This window comes from Schistocerca serialis, chromosome 1 (assembly GCF_023864345.2).
Source record: "Schistocerca serialis cubense isolate TAMUIC-IGC-003099 chromosome 1, iqSchSeri2.2, whole genome shotgun sequence".
NCBI lineage: Eukaryota > Metazoa > Arthropoda > Insecta > Orthoptera > Acrididae > Schistocerca > Schistocerca serialis.
In genome coordinates this window covers 594,377,397-594,398,567 of record NC_064638.1, presented here as the reverse complement: position 1 = coordinate 594,398,567, position 21,171 = coordinate 594,377,397, and the positions used below count along the sequence as shown (strand labels likewise).

General features: G+C 41.2%; 1 protein-coding gene across 1 annotated transcript in view; it reads right to left on the bottom strand.

The window, feature by feature from the left end:
• The window catches only part of LOC126417575 (zwei Ig domain protein zig-8-like), a 186,070-nt gene that overhangs the window by 44,161 nt on the left and 120,738 nt on the right, over positions 1–21,171 (bottom strand). The window contains exon 2 of the mRNA XM_050085133.1: positions 3,116–3,276. Within this exon, the coding sequence (XP_049941090.1) occupies positions 3,116–3,276 (161 nt within the window). The remainder of the gene's footprint in view (positions 1–3,115; positions 3,277–21,171) is intronic.

Here is a 21,171-nt window from a genome sequence, read left to right as displayed (position 1 = left end):
AATAAACTTGCTTAAAAGCAAAAACTCACATGGAATTGATGGCATTTCCAGCAAAATACTAAAAGCTTGTTCTCAACAGATAAGTAAGATTCTCAGCCAACTGTGTAATAGCTCTCTGGAACAGGGCATTTTCCCTGATAGACTCAAATATGCTATTGTTATACCTTTGCATAAAAGGGGGGATAGATCTGATGTCAACAATTACCGTCCAATCTCCCTTCTAACAGCTTTATCCAAAATTTTTGAGAAAGTAATGTATTCAAGAGTAGCTTCACATATCTGTAAAAATGAAGTACTAACAAAATGTCAGTTTGGTTTCCAGAAAGGTTTTTCAACAGAAAATGCCATATATGCTTTCACCAGTCAAATTTTGAATGATCTGAATAACCGAACACCACCCATTGAGATTTTTTGTGATCTCTCAAAGGCTTTTGATTGTGTAAATCATGAAATTCTGCTAGACAAGCTCAAGTATTGTGGCATGAGTGGGACAGTGCACAAATGGTTTAATTCGTACCTAACTGGAAGAGTGCAGAAAGTTGAAATAAGTAGTTCTCGTAACATGCAAAGATCAGCACATTCCTCAAACTGGGGGACTATCAAGAATGGGGTTCCACAAGGGTCAGTCTTGGGTCCTTTGTTGTTCTTATTATATATTAATGACTTGCCATTCTATATTCATGAAGAGGCAAAGTTAGTTCTCTTCGCTGATGATACAAGTATAGTAATCACACCTGAGAAACAAGAATTTACTGATGAAATTGCCAATACTGTCTTTCAGAAAATTACTAAGTGGTTCCTTGCAAACGGACTCTCTCTGAATTTTGATAAGACACAGTACATACAGTTCCGTACAGTGAATGGTATGACACCATTAATAAATATAGACCTTAATCAGAAGCATATAGCTAAGGTAGAATATTCCAAATTTTTAGGTATGTCCATCGATGAGAGATTAAATTGGAAGAAACACATTGATGATCTGCTGAAACGTTTGAGTTCAGCTACTTATGCAATAAGGGTCATTGCAAATTTTGGTGATAAACATCTTAGTAAATTAGCTTACTACGCCTATTTTCACTCATTGCTTTCATATGGCATAATATTTTGGGGTAATTCATCACTGAGGAATAAAGTATTTATTGCACAAAAGCGTGTAATCAGAATAATAGCTGGAGTCCACCCAAGATCTTCCTGCAGACATTTATTTAAGGATCTAGGGATATTCACAGTAGCTTCTCAGTATATATACTCTCTTATGAAATTTGTTATTAACAACCAAACCCAATTCAAAAGTAATAGCAGTGTGCATAACTACAATACTAGGAGAAAGGACGATCTTCACTATTCAAGATTAAATCTAACTTTGGCACAGAAAGGGGTGAATTATACTGGCACTAAAGTCTTTGGTCACTTACCAAATAGTATCAAAAGTCTGACAGATAACCAACAAGTATTTAAGAAGAAATTAAAAGAATTTCTGAATGACAACTCCTTCTACTCCATAGAGGAATTTTTAGATATAAATTAAGAAAAAAAAACAAAAATATTAAAAAATAAAAAAATAAAATAAAAAAATAAAAATAAAAAATAAAGAAAAACAAAAAAACACAAAAAAATAAAGTTCTTATATTAACTTAAGTATGTTGTTAAATTAACCTAATTATGTCATGCATTGGAAAATTCGACTCGTTCCACATCATTACGAAATATCGAATTCATGATCCATGGAACTAGTATTAATCTAATCTAATCTAATCTTTATAACAGACTGATTTAGTGGGAGTCGACTCTGCTGTCTTAAGCTTTCACCTCCATACGCTTATGTTGCGCTACCACCGGATTGCTCAAATGAGGTTATTTGTACCTGTATTTATTAACTATGACATCATCATCATTAGTGCTCTGCCACAAGGCAGGTTTCCACATGGAAGTTCTCCAGGCAGTTGGATCTTCTGCCATCCGCTTCAGGTCGGCATAATGTCCTCTTCCCTTTATGGCGTCTATCATCTTGTATCTCCTTCTTCCTCGCAGTCTTCTATCACAAACCAGTCCTCTCAAAGCATCCGCTAGCAAGCAGTCCCTTCTGAATGAATGTCCCCACCAGTTCTTTTTCCTTTCTCTTATAACCTTCAGTAGACATCTTCTCTCACCAACCCTTTCCCATACTCTTTCATTACTCACTCTTTCCATCCAGCTTATTCTCTCCATTCTCCTCCACATCCAGATCTCAAATGCTTCAAACATTTTTTCATCCTCTCGTCTCAGCGTCCATGTTTCAGCCCTATAAAGTGCCACATTCCTGACAAAACATTTGCCATGCCTTTTCCTTAGACCTTCATCTATTTTGACTGGTAACAGTCTCCTCTTTTTGTTGAATGCCTCCTTCGCTGTGGCAATTCGCGTTTTCACTTCTAGGTGACATCTCAAGTCTTCAGTTATTGTGCTTCCAAGATGACAAGATAACCAGTGGATTTCGTTTGTTATGTAATATGGGAAAAATGATTTCCGGGAATACGCCACCATACAGGGTCTTCAGAAACGGCATGCAAACCTTGTAAGAGTGGCACAGGGGAGATTGTGCTGAGAATTAAAAAAAATGCGATACGATGCGGCGTCTCCGGGTGATTTAACATTGAAAATAGCCAATCAGGTCGTTACATGAGCAAAGTGAAGCAGTTGCAAGGGTTAAATTGTTGTAATGTGTAGATATCTGTGGGTTCATGGGTCACCACTTGTTAAAATGCTTATCACCCCATAAAATGAGACTGTTCGCAAGTGATAAACTTAAAGTAGGTGAACACAAGCTACGTTTGTTCGGTTTTAGGACCTCAAAGGAAGAACAAGTTTGGCGACATCGTCTCTGGCAAGCTTCTTGAATTTGTGTGCGAGACGAACTGATTGGCTAATTTCAATGATAAATTATCCACTAACTGAACAACATGTCGAATTTATTGACAATCTCCCCTGCAACAGCCTTACAAACTTTTCAGACTGTTCCCGACCGCACTGCATAAATCGTCATGCACTGCTTCCACTGCTCTGTATCCGTATTAATGTAAAACGTAAACTGTGTAATCTGGGAAGAACATGGAACAACCAGGAAGTCGCTCACCGTTCTGTTTCCTAGGTTCTTGACACGACAATGCAGCTGCGCTGTCTTCCCGACAAGACCAGTTAGGTTGTTGGGCACTGTGGTGTCGAACTCAGGACCCGCTACATGAGTTGGCTGCTCCACAAGGACGTCCGTGAAGTAGCTATGAGACCAGATGCTACCTGAAACACAATAAGATTTTATTACTAGCAGCAGCGAAGATACAGCAGTGGCGGAGTGTTATGAGTTGTTTTGAATACAGTACAGTGCTCTCCATACTTTCCGGATTGTGTCTTTCTAATACCGTTGACATAAATATCGTACTTTCAAGAGTTTTCATTCGTTTGGTGTCTTCTGTTATTTGAAACCTACGTTAATTGAAAACCGGTGTTATGTTACGAGCTAGGGCAAACTTCGGTTCGCTGTCGCTTTGATTCCATTAGTGCTTTGCATAATTTCCTGATAGCGATGGTTGAAGAGTGTTCTTAGAAAATATTGTGCTTTCATGGTTTCCCTTCACTTTATATTTTGTAATACCTACATTCAAGGAACTTCGGTCATGTTACTCCAGGTGCACTTAACACCTGGGGATTAGCTGCACAGCTCACCAAAATATAAGTCTTTCATTGATTATTATTTTATTACAGTTTAAGTGTGTTGTAGTGCCTTTTAGCTTATCATAAGACCTGCGTCATGCGTGACAAATCTGGATGTTGCCGTAGCTTACTTGGTATAAGATAAACATCTCGGGACTGTGGGTTGATGTTTCACATTGAAAATGCAGCAGGGGAGCTAAAATGTGTCAGATAAGGCTCTTCCATACAGATGTAGATTATGTAGTCGGGACAAGAAAATCGTGGAACATGGAAGAAAAAGTGTGCCTTCCAGGCAGAATTAGTAATGGTATTTTCTGAATTATATAGTTTGAATGGGGAAAGAGACAATGGGAACTGGGAGATGGTGAGCAGCAATAGGCAAAAAGGGAAAACTTCGTTTGTTACCGGTAGTAGGAGAAGAGACTCAACCAGGTTTTGAGTATAATAGGTTGCAGCAGACTCGTAACTATTTTACGGCTACATCATTAGAAAAGTAATATGGATAGAAAGAAATATTGCTGTTATGGAAGCGGCACGGCAAAGGCCAATTAGCAAAGGAAAAGTTAGGGGTTGAAGATCAGGTCACTAGCGTCATGAAATCTGGCGCCCAGCATAGCCGGGTGGGAGACCACATAGGTGCCTTGAGCAGAGATTTTGATGGCAGGGACAACGTGAGGATAATCTGGGCTGGGGATAAGGTTAAATAGTCTGCCTAGTATTTTAGATTATAGTATTCAAAGTGACTCGAAGAAATAGAAGCAGCAAGAGCACACACACGTGTGAGGTATGTTGAGGTTTTGCTGCGACATGACCAGCCCTGGGTTAACGCATCTGTTAACCTTGTGAACAAAGAACAGAGAGAATTGCTTTTGACTGAAACAAAGTCCGTGGCTGTTGCTGCGATTGGGAGATGGAGCTACACTAATCAAGACCTGCTGCTGAAGAGAAGGACTGAAGGAAATATTAGCTGAAAGCGTCGCAGAAAATATAAAAGGGGGTTTCAAACACACAAGACAAAATCGCTTTGATTACTGGCATCAAAGGGGCAGAATTTTTATTTTGGAGTCAGGTGCAGAGTACTGAAAAAATTTAGAGCAATAGAAGACCACTATTTGTGTAACAGTTTCCAGAAATATGAAATTAATTGGTGTCCTCAGAGCACTGGAGGACTGGAAAACAAGATAGCTGAGCATAATGTATGCCTAGATGGTAGATGTTCTGTGTATCTCTGAACACCATGTACCCACAGCGATGGAAAAGTAAAATACCGGGGATCATTTTCGTGTAAGATTAACATGGAAAAAGGAGGAGCAGCAACAAACCTAAAAGTTGCAGACAAAATAAAATATATTTAAACAAATAGATTTTCCGTTGCTCAGACCCTCGTAGCATGTGCTTAAGGTTGTTCGTGCAGAAATTGTCTCTGATAATTCTAACAGCCTACAAATCCTCTCCAGGGAACTTTCAGCTATTTATGTGAAATCTAGATGCGTTATTGAGCTACCAGTGAGACAATAAGAAACGGATAATAGTTTATGGAGATCTCAATGTACATTAAAAGATACAGAAAGGAAATATGAATTATAATTTAATTCGGGTGTTTGAACATAATATCAATAGTCAGTTTTCCAACTCGCGTTCAGCAAAATAGTAGGACGCTGATTTATATTTTTGTAGATTGTGTTCAATTGAAACAATGTATAACCAATTGCTAATTGAGTAGCTGATCATGATGCACTACTGAAAATAAACGGTTCGGCTGCTTACAATCCTAAGGCAGGTTTATAAAAAGCAGTGGGACTTATTAATGAGAACGGGTCTCACTGTTTTGAGGGCCAACTGGAAGGGATGGTATGGGATGAGGTATGCATAGAAAGAGTCGCTAATGTGTATTTCAATTTGTTCCGTACTAAATTTGTATCAATATTTGAAAATAGTTTTCCTAAAAGAATATCGAAAATTTCCATTAAAAAAAGCAAGTAAGCTGTGGATAATTAAGGGAATTAGAGTCTCATTTAAGAGCAAGACGAAATTTTATGTAAGGTCAGCATATGTAACAATCCGACAAGCGTGCTGCATAAAATGCTGTATTATTGTACGAAAAGTCATTAAAGTGTCCAGAAATACGCATGTCCTGATAGAAATGAATCACACAGATAATAAACTGTATGAAACATTATCGAATGGGAGACAAAACGGCCACTCAATGTACAGTATTCCATAAACATAAAATGACAAAGTTGCAGCTGATAATTCCCTCTGTAAATGTACCAGCACATAGAGGATTAAATGGTTCAGTAAAAGAAGAAAGAACATACATTAAAATGTCATTCCACAAAACTTAGAAAAGCGACAGTTAGCACGGACATCCTTCAGAACAAAAGCTCACGTGCGATTGATGTATTTTCAGACAAAATTCTGAAAAGAGATTGCAACACAATAAATTGTGACCTTAGTTATATATGCTACTGATCATCGGCGCAAGAAATTTTTACAGACTGGTGAAAGCACGCCATGGTTAACCACTTCATGAGGAAGGTGGAAAGACAGATTTGTACAATTATTGCCCAATTTTCTTACTGACATCCTGTTCCAAAATATTCGAGAAAGTAATGTACTCAAGAGTAGTCCCACACTTGAGTGGAAACAATTTACTTAGCATATCACAGTTTGGATTTCATAAGGGACGCACGACTAAGAATGCTGTTCATACATTCAACGCTTCAAATAGCAGAAGCCTTAAATAACAATACATCACATTTCGTACATCTGTGATCTTTCCAAAGCGTTTGACTGTGTAGACTGCGTTACTCTCCTTGAAAAATTTTTTTATCGAATTTATTGTTTTACTCCGAGCAGTTTGAATCATAGTTAACAAACAGAATGAGAAAGGTCGCGACGAATAATTCGGAGTCAAAATGTTGAGAGTTTTAGTAACTGGGGGAAAACCACAAACGGAGTTCCAGGGGGTTCAATTTGGCGTCCACTCCTATTCCTAATATATATGAATCATCATCCATTTATCATTCGACAAGCAAAACTGGTACTTTTTGCAGACGATACTAGAGTTATAACAAATCCAATTACACATAAAACAACAGACGAGTTTGTTAATGAAGGTTTCCAGAGAACTGTTAATTGGTTCTCCGAAAATAGATGCTACCTAAATTTTCGAAAGACACACTATACTCAGTTCTGTCCAACAAGGGGACTCATACCAACAATTGATGTAGTACATGGGCATGAGTCAATAAACAGCGCCCAGTGCTTCAGATATTTAGGTGTACATGATGCTGATGAAGTCCCATTCTACGAGGAGTATAGGGGACGATGCGGGAGACCCGCACCGCTGTACTAGGCAAGGTCCTAGTGAAGGTGGTTTGCCATTGCCTTCCTCCGACCGTAATGTGGATGAATGATGTTGATGGTGAAGACGACACAATTACACCCAGTCATCTGGAGGCTGGAAAAATCCCTGACCCCGCCGGGAATCGAGAACGCTACCGCAAGACCACGAGCTGCCGACAGGTGTACATACTGATGCAAACTTGAACTAGAAGAAACATATTGCTGACTTCAAACAATTAAGTTCTGCTAATTGTACTCTTCGTATAATTGCTAATCTTGGAAACAAACGCAGCAACCTCCTGAAATAATTTGCGCATTTCCACTTAATTATGGTTTACGGAATAATTTGTGAGGTAACTCATCACTTAGAAAAAAAGTATTCATTACACAAAAGCTAACACTAAGAATAATATGTGGTGTTCACACATGGACATCATGCAAGTACCTTTTCGAGGAGGTAGGCAGTTTAACTGCATCGTTACAATACATATACAGTAGTCACTAATTAAATTCTTTATAAATAATCTATCACAATTTGAGAATATTGATGTTCACACCTACAACAGTAGAAGGAATAATTACCTTTATTACCTATTCCTGAAGCTGTCAGTAGCTCAGAAAGGAGCTGAGTATGGAGCAAGAAAACTTCTTGATCATTTCCCCAATAACATAAAATATATGACAGCTAGCGAAACGAGCTGTATATTTAATTTAAAATCGTTTCATCTACACCCTTTCTTCTATTCTACTGAAGAATTTCTCCTTAAATAAAGGCACCTCCATAAAAATATGAAGGAAACTTGTTTTCCTACGTAATTCCCTGGTTCCAGCTAAAAATGTTAATGTGTTCATTAAGGTTAACGCTAATCATGTGTACTTGTGGTGTAAACTGACACATTCTACGTACTTCCTACAAAATAATCGTTCAAATGATCTTTCGAACATGTGACTGACTAACAGAATAAATAACTATCTATTCCCCTACCTGAAATTATATTTTGGTGGGTGGATGCATCGGGAGGCAGTTACATACCATACAGTCTAGGGGTCCTTTACCTCGCATGAGAGAGTATTTCGTTGCTTATGATATTAACGTAGGCCTTCGTATCTGTGTTGTACTTTTATGCCAGTATCTGCTTCTGAGAAAGGCTCTGTGTGTATAACGTTCATGCGAAATAATAAAAAAATTCAGAGAGGCACACTATCTGATTCAGTAAAAGCTGCGTCCTGCAGAGTCACGACACATCGTAAAGTGGCTTGCGGCGTTCAGATGTAGATGTAGAACTTACTGTCGAGAGGCGAGGAGTTGAAATACCTATCCAGGCACCTTCAGTTGCTTCTCAAGTAGTTTAGCTAAATATATTCAAGCCATGCAAGGTGGTCTTTAAAATCAACACGGGAAAGTACTTTCTCTTCCTTCTGTGTCGGATATTGTCGTCTACCTCTATGGTCGCATGGTTAACGAGTCATTAAAGGACTAAAGAACACATTATTCTATCCTTCCTTCAATAATGAAAAACAGAATCTAGTTCACAAATAGTGAGTGCTAGAAGGAGGTCATGCTCTTGTTTTTATTTTTTATTTTTTTGGCTTAACCTGTTGAACACCTGTAATTAACTTATCGAAGGAAGATGAAAATCTGCATCTAAAAACCATGCCAATAATCAATGGAACTTTTATTTACGGATATTGTTCTCAGTTTCCATGGAATTGTATGACCTAAACCACTGAAGTGAAAATGAGTCACTATATAGCTACAAAAATTCTTCTGGCTGTTGTACCGCGTCATTATATAAAATACTTTAATTATAAACTATAACACCTACGTCAAGAAACGCGATAGCAAATGTGATCGGTTAAAGAAAATTCTACAAAAGTTTGCAAGGAAATTCAGGAATACAGAAATGCAGATTGCTGAGGAATGATATAAATCAGAAGTGCAAGGAAACTAAGATGAAATAGCAGCTTGACAAACGTAAAGAAAGGCTGTTTCAGCATACAGAAAAGTCAAAACAGCCATCGGTGAAATTAACAGCAAGGGTGGTGGCACTAAGTGTGCAATGGGAATTCCACTCTTGAATGTAAAGGAGAGAAGTGGCGGTGAAAAGTGAACACTGAAGGCGTTTATGAGGGGGAAGATTTGTCTGATGTGCTAGATGAAGAAACAGGAGTCGTTTTAGAAGAGATAGGGGATCCAGTTTTGGAATCAGATTCTAAGAGAAATTTGAAGGGCTTAAGGTCAAGTAAGGCAGAAGGGATAGATAACATTCCATCTGTAAAATCTTTGCTATAAGTGCCAACAAAAGGACCGTACACGTTGCTCTGTAGAATAAATGTGTGAAGACATACCATCGGACTTCCCAAAATATATACTACGTGATCAAAAGGATCCGGACACCTGCCTAAAAATGACTAAAAGTTCGTGGCGCCCATCGGTAATACCGGAATTCACTACGGTATAGGTCCATTCTTATCCTTAATGGCAGCTTCCACCCTCGCAGGCATCTTACATTCGATCAGGTTCTGGAAGGTTTCTTGGGGAATGGCAGCCCGATGTCGGTCGGTGAGGCCTGGCACGAAGTTGACTTTCCAAAACATCCGAAAGGTGTTCTACAGGATTCAGGTCAGGACTCTGTGCAAGCCAGTCCATTACAGGGATCTTATAGTCGCGGAACCACTTCGCCACAGGCCGTGCAATATGAACAGGTGCTCGATCGTATTGAAAGATGCAGTCGCCATCCCCGATTTGCTCTTCAACAGTTCGAAGCAATAAGGTGCTTGAAACATCAATGTAGGCCTGTGCTGTGATAGTACCACTCAAAACAACAAGGGGTACAAGCCCCTTCCATGAAAAACACGACCATATCATAACACCATCGCCTCCCGATTTTACTGTTGGCACTACACACGCTGGCAGATGACGTTCACCGGGCATTCGCCATGCCCACACCCTGCCATCGGATCGACACATTGTGTACGGTGATTCGTCAGTCCACACAACGTTTTTCCACTGTTTAATCGTCCATTGTTTACGCTCCTTATACAAAGCGAGCCGTCGTTTGGCTTTTACCGGCTTGATGTGTGGCTTACGAGCAGCCTCTCAACCATGAAATCCCAGTTTTCTCATGTCCCGGCTAGCTGTTACAGTACTTGAAGTAGAGCGTGATGCAGTTTGGAATTCCTGTGTGATGGTTTGGACAGATGTCTGCCTAGTTCACATTACGACTCTGTTCAACTATCGGAGGTCTCTGTCAGTCAACAGACGCAGTCGGCCTGTACGCTTTTGTGCGGTACGTGCCCCTTCACGTTTCCACTTAGCTATTGAATCGCAAAAAGTGGAACTAGGGAAGTTTAGGAGTGTGGAAATCTCGCGTACAGACGTATAACACCTAATCACCTGACCACGTTCAAAGTCCGTAAGTTCCGCAAAGCCCCCCATTCTGCTCTCTCACGATGGCTAATGACTACTGAGGTCCCTGATAAGGACTACCTGGCAGTAAACCGAAGATGACGAAAGTAGTGAGAAGTATCAGAAATGAAGACAGCGGGAAACTTAATATCAGTATTGTTAGGTCACGAAGCAAGTGAAGTTAAGGAATTCTACTACCTAGGCAGCAAAATTACCAATGGCGAGCGGTGCAAGGAGGACTCAAAAGAAGACTAGCAATGGCGAAATGGGAATTCCTGGCCAACTGAACTTTACTGGTATCAGACGTAGGCCGTAATTTGAGGAAGAAGTTTCTAATAATGTACTTGTGGGGCACAGCATTGTGTGGTAGTGACACATGGGCCGTGGGAAAACAGGAACAGAAGAGAACAGAATCATTTGAGATGTAATGCTACAGAAGATTGTTGAAAATTAGATGGACAGGTCATGTAAGAAATGAGGAGGTTCGGCGCAGAATCGGAGAGGGAAGGAATATGTGGAAAACACTGATACGTAGAGGGGACTGGATAATCGGCAATGTGGCAAGATATGAGTGAATGACTTGCGTGGTGTTAGAGGGAGCTGTAGAGGGCAAAACTGTAGAGGAAGACAGAGATTGGAATACATCCAGCAAATAATAATGCTCTTAGCTGAAGGGGTTGGCACAGGAGAGGATGTCGTAGCTGGCCGCATCAAACCCGTCAGAGGGCTGATGACTCAAAAAAATAAAAAAAAGCCAACTGTGTGACAATTATAGAGGTATTAGCGATTTGAACTCTGGTCACAAGATACACGCGGAACTAAGAGCGTTTCTTACAGTAGAGCAGACCGCGTTTCGATTTGGAGCATCTTGCTTAGATCGCTTTTTTCTAGTCGCTAAATAATTAAAAAATACATAAAACCCAGTCATCCCACATACGTGGCCTTTACTGACCACGAGAATGCTTTTGATAAACAGAGTTAAGTTATAGATAAACTTCTGAAAAGAATGGTATACCCCAGTCGAAGTATGTACAAGTACGCACAAAACATATTCAAAGTACAAAAAGGAAAACCGTTTACTAGAGACAAAGGAGTCAGACAAAGCTATTCTTGACCACCGACATTATTTAACATACATGTACACGACGTTATACACACATGCGAGAGTAACGTTGTGCAACATTATAAATACAATAATAAAATTAAAAATACGCTCGTATTTGCAGATAATCAAATAATATTGGCGGATTCAGGAGATAAACTACAGAGTATAGTTTGGTCCTTGCACAAAGTAGCATAGGGTTATAATAAGACAACCTCTAAAGGTTAAACGTTACACTAAGATACAGTCATTCAATGGTAAGGGTAATTTGAAATCAAAATAATAATTGACGATAAACCGCTGGGACAAAAATACTTTTGAATATCTGGGATATGAGGTCTCATATATTAACGACAGCGAACAAGAATACAAACTGCAAAAATTCCAGAAGTTGTTAAGGTACTATAAATCGCACTTTCCTGAGAAATTTTAGAAAAGAGACAGTAAAAAGAAAATTATAATGTGATGCCAGTACGAGTGCTAATGTAAGGGTCACAGAGTTGGGCTCTAACCCCAAGTTAAAGGAGGAGCACTGGGCGAGCAGAGTTGAGACTCCTAAGACCTTTAGCTGGTTACAGACTCATAGATAGGATAAATAACAGTGACTGAACGAACGAACTGGGGGTCAAAAGCATAGTTTAGAAAGCAGAAGAGTACAGATAGAAATGTCAGAAACACATTCAAGGGATGTCAGAAGAATTAATAAGAAAGATGTTCAAATGTGTGTGAAATCTTATGGGAATTAACTGCTAAGGTCACCAGTCCCTAAGCTTACACACTACTTAACTTAAACTAAGCTAAGGACAAACACACACACCTATGCCCGAGGGAAGACTCGAACCTCCGCCGGGACCAGCCGCACAGTCCATGACTGCAGCGCCCCTGACCGCTCGGCTAACCCCGCGTGGCGAAGAACTAATATCTAAATTAATATACAAATATGCATCTTAAGGGAAATGACTGTTGTGCATCCTAAGAAGAGATAAAAAATCAGATGCATTCTATTTGAAACTGGAACATATAAGGATACCTAAACCAGAGCTGGACATGATGATGAACACCGATGTTTCGACCGTGTTACAACGGTCTTCCTCAGGGCAAGCCTTTCCCCGAGGAAGGCCGTAGCAAAACCGTCAAAAGGTCGATTTTATACGAGGGTCACTCCAAAAGATATGCACACTATTTTTGTAAAAATACAGTTTTCATTCTGCATGTGTGGAAGTTTTACAGCTTGTAGATACATCCTTCCCGGTTATTTTCAAACTTAGTTCAACCTATTCCCGTGAGTGGCGCCGTCACAGCATGTCTTCAAGATGGGTGCTAAACTTAACGTTCGTCAGAAGCAACGTGCTGTCATAGAATTCCTGTGCTGTGAAAACGAGACAGTGGGAAACATCCCCAAGAGGTTTGAAAAGGTGAGTGGAGATGCTGCTGTCGATCGCTGTACAGTTAATTGGTGGGCAAGCAGGTTACGTGATGAAAGCGGGCATGGCAATATTGAGGATTGTCCTCGCAGTGGTAGGCCTCGTACTGTAACACTCCAGACAGTGAGCAGAGAGTTAACGAATTGGTGACTGCTGATAGACGAATCATAGTGAACGAATTGTCATGCCACGTTGGGATAGGGGAAGGAAGTGTTTGCAGAATACTGAAAGTATTGGCGTTAAAAATGGTTTGCGCCAGGTGGGTTCCCAAGATGTTGACAGTGGCTCACAATGAAACAAGGAAAACGGTATGCAGCGAACTTTTGGAACAGTAAGAGAATGACGGAGATGAATTTCTTGGAAGAATTGTGACAGGTGATGAAACATGGCTCCATCATTTTTCACCAGAAACGAAGAGGCAATCATTGGAGTGGCATCATGAAAATTTAGCCAAGAAAAAAAATTCAAGTCCACACCCACTGCTGGAAAAGTTATGGCTACGGTATTTTTCGATTCCGAAGGACTCTTGGTGTGGACATCATGCCAAGTGGAACCACCATAACGTCTGATGCATATGTGACGACACTGAAGAAAATTCTGGCTCAACTGAGTCGTGTTCGACCACACCGGACAAAAGCAGGTTGTTTTGCTGTTGCACGCCAATGCACGGCCACATGTCAGTCAAAAAACCATGGAAGCGATCACAAAACTCGGACGGACGACACTGAAAGACCCGCCTTACAGACCTGACCTGGCTCCATGTGACTATCATCTCTTTGGGAAACTGAAAGACAGTCTTCGTGGAACAAGGTTTGAAGATGATGACTCCCTTGTGCACGCTGCCAAAGAGTGGCTCCAACAGGTTGGTCCAGAATTTTACCATGCAGGTTTACAGGCGCTGGTTCCAAGATGGCGTAAGGCGGTTAATAGGGATGGAAATTATGTGGAGAAATGAAATTATTGTTCGTAAAGGATGTATCTACACACTGCAAAACTTTCAAACATTTAGAATAAAAGATGGATCTTAGAAAAACTATTGTGCATTTCTTTTGGAGTGACCCTCGTAGTTTACAATTGAAGTATTTTATAAAATGACGCGGTACAGCTCCCGCAAGTATTTTAATCATTATGACACTGGCCGCGGAAGCGTATGTAGCTACGAGTCACTGCATAATTGGTGTATGGATACAGGAAGTTCGTAGCATATTATTCCGGTCGGCCAACGCAAAATTTCTGACTGTCCATAACCTAGCCTCCAGCCCTCAATGATCTGAAGATTCGCGAGGAACCACACATGGTTTGGATTCTACATTAGATTGTGTATCTCCTTGCCCCAGCAGAATTACTGCAGTAGGTTCGGGGTATCCAAGTCGCCCAACAGGGTCCCAGCTAAAAGAATTGCACCAGGTCATTAAGGCGCTTGATGGTGACTGTTATTCACGTAATGATAAGAAAACAATGATGACTAATACATTGATACTGACATAACGGTGTGTAATAGTATTCGTAAAGTAATACAATATCGAAACTGCACTAATCATTCATAGAAATGCTATAGGGTAAAATTTTGGAATCTTTTCAACTAGCCACGAAAAGCTCCAGTAAGTAGTAAACAAGGCTGGGCGGTATCGGGACCGTCTCACGACGAGGTTTTCTGATCGATAAACTGGGAATGTGGTTTCCACAAACAGACAGGACAGAAAAAAGGGCAGTGAATTCGCACTGTGTGATGCAATGTGAAACGGAAACAATTTTGAAGCAACGTCTCTGAGACATAAAACAATAAAATAAGTTATTTGTAGTGAACAGTTCTACAGAAATTCATATCTGACAATCTCCGGGAATAGTAGGGCTTATCTTGTTGTTACGCAGTTTCGGAACTTTCGTCACATTTACTCAAGATACTTGAAATATTGAGAAGGTAAATTAATGAACATCGGAAAAATTTAGGCGCGTATTTATTGAATAGTTAGTTCGTTGTTAAATTTCTGCAAGCGGTATGATAAATTAAGCATACTTAAACTCTGTTCTGTACATCGTAGTGGACGTTCTGATCCTGAAAACCAAATTATTTCTGCGGATTAATTATCTACAAGTTAGATCCGAGGTAAGTACATAACGGGCAGCTGCTAGTTTTAAAGTGGTACTGCTGCATATTTCATAATGCCACACCGGATTCGCATTCCGATTTGCGGATAGTTTTAATGACACAAAACCGAAGTACTTCCATCCAGTATTTATTAGCAGACAGAAAATACGTAGCCACTGACATTAAATATAACCTGTTTACCTCACACGGGTTTTCGGAATGATCAACTGCGCGTACCGCAACATTTATAACCGCCCTACTTGCTGGTCCTCGGCGGTCGACAGATTGCGTTTTATTCACCAGAGCACGCAAAGTTTAAATAATATGTAGTCTGCTGGGACTGCTGACCAGACAAACATGGCGAGCGGAATGCCTGTGGCAGACCAGAAGCCTTCCTCCACCTCTCGAAACACACGGACACACTGTCTGTCTATCTCTCTCTTTCTCTCTCCCTCTCTCTCTCTTTCACACACACATACACACACGCGAGCACACACACGCACACACGGACGTGCGTGTGCACATAGGCACGTACCAGATATGTAAAGGACTCATGTGTATGGATACACACACACACACACAGTTCAAGCATGTAAATGCGCACACGAAGTTTAGATTAACTTCTGCAACCCACAACGGTCGGTCGATGTTGAGCCGTCCCAATTTCCGAAATTTTCCGGAGTAGAAGAGACGGGGAATTTCCTAGCTCTCTGCACACACAGTAATGAAGTCATAATAATGCTGTCACATATCCTCTTACCCGTAGGGTGTGTGACTAAATAAAGAACTCAGACGAAAAACAAGGGGAAAATTAAGATTTTATCCTGCTTGATACTGCGTGGGTAAAGAAAGCTGACCCGCGTGTTATCAGCCACTGAGGTAGTGACACTGACGTTCTCTCAGTCGAGATGTAAATAAACAGTTGCCTTCGGTCACTGGATGTTCGCACAGCTATAACCTCAAATGAGGAAGGCGATTAACTGTCTAACTACAACTGTTATCTGTACTTTCATGGAAGCTGTAACTAATTTCATTCTTACACATATCGTAACGGGGAAAAATCCCAACGCCAAGAGGGAGTTTTGCGAGACAATTTGCAAATTGATAGGCGTGTTTCTACATCCGACAGCTGAAGTTTATTGAGATTTCACGTCAGTCGCTTGAGTAGCAATAGTAGCGCCACTATAATCATAAAAATCAGGTTGCTTTGAACATGCGCTGTAATGGTAGTGAGCGTTACTTACCTTCGAGGTAGGAGGTAGAGAGTTGAAGTTCATGAAGAAAGCACTAGTGAGGACAAAGGCGCCATTGTGAAAACGTCACTCTGTTTGAACGAGGTCATATAATTGGACTAAAGGAAGCTGAATGTTCATCTGCGCTATAGCACACAGACTTAGGAGGAATATAGCCACCGCACGTTACTGCTGGCGGACGTGGTCAAGGGAAGGTAAGACCGCAAGAAGATCGGGCTCCGGACGGCCACTTGTTGCTACTGAGAGGGAAGAGGTACCTCAAGGACAGCTTCGAGCTGCATTCCACTGACTCCAAACCACCGCCGTTTGAAGCTTCTGTGGTGGCAAAAGAGAGATCATTGGAAGAGGGGAGGAGGTATCTTGTTTTTTTTCTGGTAAAAACCAGTTCTGCTTCGGTGCCAGTGGTGGCTATGTGTTGGTGGCAAGGAGTGTAATTGAAGGCTGCAACAAAACTGTCTGCAGGCTAGACACACTGTACCTATAATGGGATTTATGATCAGAGGTGCGACTTCGTATGACAGTGGGAGCATTCTCGTCGTTACGCTACACTTCCTTAATAATACGTCAGTCTGGTGATTCGACCTTTTGTGCTGCCACCCATAAATACCATTCCAGGGATACTCCAGTATCATTAACAAACAGCACTGACCATCCACGTATTGACCAGACAAGTGGAACAGGTACGATACTCCATTCCTAAAACTGACATCCGAAACTTGTACAACACAACATATGCAAGTCTGCATGCTTGCGTTCGACATTCTGGCGGTTACACCAGTTACTCACGTCCCAGTATTTGACATTGTCAGTGACTTTCCTCTTGCGTAGAGTAACTTGTGAACCTGCTACGTTAATCACTTAAATACGTTAACTTGACAAATGTTTTTTCCCGAAATTCCGTTACCATACATTAAGCATTTCTTGGCACTGGGTTTCTTTTGCCAATAATACGTACACATACAGAGTGATGCCGTGCTGAAGTTAGAAGCTTTCAGGGTTATGGAGAAGGGTAACTGTATCAATCTGAGGTAAGGATACTCGTCCAGAAAAAAAACAAGTGAAAAGTTATCAGTGAAATGCACATACCTGGCGGGCGAACACTTCCGGCATAAGAAATCGTCCCCGTTCTGTCAAAGGCCTTGGGAAAGAGAGCGGAGGAGCGGACTGAGTTTCGGGGCACTCTCCTGCTCTTGGAGTGAGAAAGTATCCCTAAAAGGCTAGAAAAACAGCTTTGATCAACGACATAATGATGCTGAAGGCAATGGAAAAGCTGCATTAAAGATATGTAATGTGTATGCACCAGACATGTGAGGAGTAATTGCAAAAGTGTTACGATGATGTCTGCATTAGCAAAACATTCCGGTCTAGCTCCCATTCGGATTTCCGAGAGGGAAGTGTCAAGATGGAGGTGGCTATGAGAGAAAGACTGAATTACCAATGAAAGTGAGCTGTGGCTGGCTCATGCTATCCTTTGGATTAAACCTTGGTTGCTATTCTGTGCTCAGTCTCCCTCGGTTATCGCGATTATGCTGTTATCCACTCTTTCTGCGGGTAGCAGCAGCGGTGTGTCTCGATATTCGCACCCTGGATTATCTTCGGCGCGGCGCCCGGCGCTTATAGTTTCCAGCTAGGCGGTGAGCGGACAGTTCGTCGGTTGGCGTGGAGCAGCGAGGAATCTCCGTGACATGTAGTTCACCCGGGCCACCTGGCGGCCTCTACGCGGTGTGTGGTGCTGTTCCTATTTCTAAGAGGTTCAAAATGGTTCAAATGGCTCTGAGCACTATGGGACATAACATTTGAGGTCATCAGTCCCCTAGAACTTGAACTACTTAAACGTAACTAACCTAAGGACATCACACACATCCATGCCCGAGGCAGGATTCGAACCTGCGACCGTAGCGGTCACGCGGCTCCAGACTGTAGCGCCTAGCACCGCTCGGCCACCCCGGCCAGCGCTAAGAGGTTCGTGGCTCACCGATCCTGGACATGAAAGTTGAGTTTTGACTTAACCTACCAGCAAGTAACGACTGTGCATATTGTGTCGTTTAAGAGTTCGTTGTCGGCTGTTGGGATATTCCCGCGAGTAACAACGTGTGTTTTTAAGTTGCCAAATTTTAGCTACCATCCAGTGGAGCTTAACTGTACTTGGTTATTTGAATTCAAGTGCACCAGCGGAATCTTCTGACTTGTGGTCGTTAACGTTCCGGTTACCTGCCCTGGCCGCTGACGCAAATTCAGGCAGTGTATTTTCTTCATCGTGTTGTCGTTGTCCACCATGGTTGGCAGTTTGACGGCTCAATGCATATTTAGTGTGGGCGCCAATACCTTCTGCGTTGTTCCATTGAACTACCTGTTGTGTGCTGGTCGTGTGAAGCGGAGTTATCTTGTCGGTGGGTCCGTTGACTGTCTGTCGGTTGGGTTGTAGTCGATCGACAATTGTTGGGCCGACTGCCTGTCTCACCTAAGCGAGCGTTAGTGTTTGAATTCCAGGCCGACCATCGGAACTTCTGAGTGCCCTTGGGTATACTGCCATTTCTTGTTTGTTCTTGTTGTTTGTACTTTTATGGCTTGTAGCCGATTTTTAGATTAATGTGGTTTTGCCCTTAAGGCGTCAGATGGTTTGGGCTGTCAACCTAATTTAAGAAGTGTTTTTCGTAAAGCCTTTGGAATTATTAAAATTAATGTTATTGAGTCTTAAGTGTTGGGCCTTCAGCCGATTTTGAATTTCAGCTGCTTTGCTCTTGAAGTGTCAGATTCTTGGGGCCATCAGCCTAATTACGGAACTGTTTTAAGGTAAGGCTTTGGCTTTTAAATTTCTGATTTTGGTTGAGCTTTAAGTTATTGGCTTTCAGCCGTTTTAAAACTAAAGTCGTATTGCCCTTAACGCATGAGATTGTACAGCGCATTCAGCCGCTACATAAGTTGCAAAACTAAATCTGTGTTTTTCATATTTTTTCTTGGCTCTTGCAATGTTTGATCAAATAAAAGGTTGTATGTTCGAGTGTAACTGACAGCTGCTTATTTCGGCCCCTTTCCACAACTTAAACTACCGGTCCTGTCCTGCGGGTTTAGAAGAGCATCTCAGAAAGGATAATGTTCTACTAGACAGAGCGTGAAATGTCAGAAATTTGAACGTGGCAGGTAAGGTAGAGAATCCAAAAAGGGAAATGTTTAGGCTCAGAGCACATGCAGTGGGCGACAGTGAAGTGAAATGGGAAGGATTTCTGATCAGATGGGTAAAGGGTAGTACATACAGCAGCAGAAAATCATAAACGGATGTAGGATTCGTTATGATTAGGAAAGTGGGGCAGGGAGTGAGTTACTGTGAACATTTCAGTGAAAGGTTTGTTCTCGCAGAAACAAGAGCTAACGAACACTGACAATAATACTCGCAAGCAGAAGATGAGGGGATGATCTGTACGTGGATGTCGAACACTAATTCGGTACCCAAAGGAAAACGAAAATCTAGTAATCATGGGGATGGGAACACAATTGTAGGGAAGGATAAGAAGAAATGGTTACGGATGAATATGGTATTTGTAGTCATAACGAGAGGAGAAAGACTAATTGAGCTATAGAGTAAATTTCAGCAAGTAACAGTAAGTAATCAGTTGAAGAATCACGTGGAAATGTCCGACGATACAGAAATATTTCAGCCAGATTACATCATGATCAGGGAGAGACTGCGGAATCAGATTTTAGATTGTAAGGCGTATCCAGGAGCATTTATAGGTTAAGATCAAACATCACTACTGATGAAGAGAAGGCTGAGGTTTAAGAGTGTATGCAGGAAAAACCAGTGCAGAAGGAAGTGAGATACGGAAATACTATGGAATTAAGATATACACTTGAAGTTCTCTGAGGATACGATACTGCGATAACAAATAGCTCATTAGGCAGTTCAGTTGAAGAGAAAATAATTACAACCACAGAGGTTGGAGGAAATAAGGTAGGTACAAGGAAGGTAACGTGGAAGAAACCATGGGTAACAGAAGAAATATTACAGCTGACAGATGATAGAAATGGTTCAAATGGCTCTGAGCACTATGGGACTCAACTGCTGTGGTCATAAGTCCCCTAGAACTTAGAACTACCTAAACCTAACTAACCTAAGGACAGCACACAACACCCAGCCATCACGAGGCAGAGAAAATCCCTGACCCCGCCGGGAATCGAACCCGGGAACCCGGGCGTGGGACGCGAGAACGCTACCGCACGACCACGAGATGCGGGCACAGATGATAGAAGGAAGTAGAAATATATTCATGGAATTTTAGAAATACAGAGATACAATTCAATTGGGAACGAAATAAACCGGAAGTGCAGGGACTTAAGGCGAAAGGACTGCATGAAAAATGTGAAAATACAGAAAAATTAAGAGTTATCGGAAGAACTAACTGAGTATATACAAAAGGTAGCTATCGGTAAAATTAGAAGCAAACCCTTAGACCAGTAATGGGAAATCCACAGTTAAATGCAGAGGACACAGCATATAGGTGGAAAGGTTACATCCAAGGCGTATGTGAAAGGGAGAACTTGTATGTTGACGTGATAGAAGAAGAAACAACATTTGATATAGAATAGAGAGAAATTCCAACATTATAATTCAAATTTAAGGCTTGGAAGACAAGATCAAATAAGACACAAAAGATATGTAAAACTGCATCGACATTTCTAAAATCATTGGAGGAAGTGGTAACAAAATCGATTATTCACGTAGGTGTGTAAACTCTGAGACTGGCGATATGCCATAAAACTTTGGGGAAATGTCACGTACAGAATTCCGAGTCAGCAAGTACCTGAATTATGGTACAATCAGCTTAACAGCTCATGCATCCAAGTTGCTAACAAGAGTA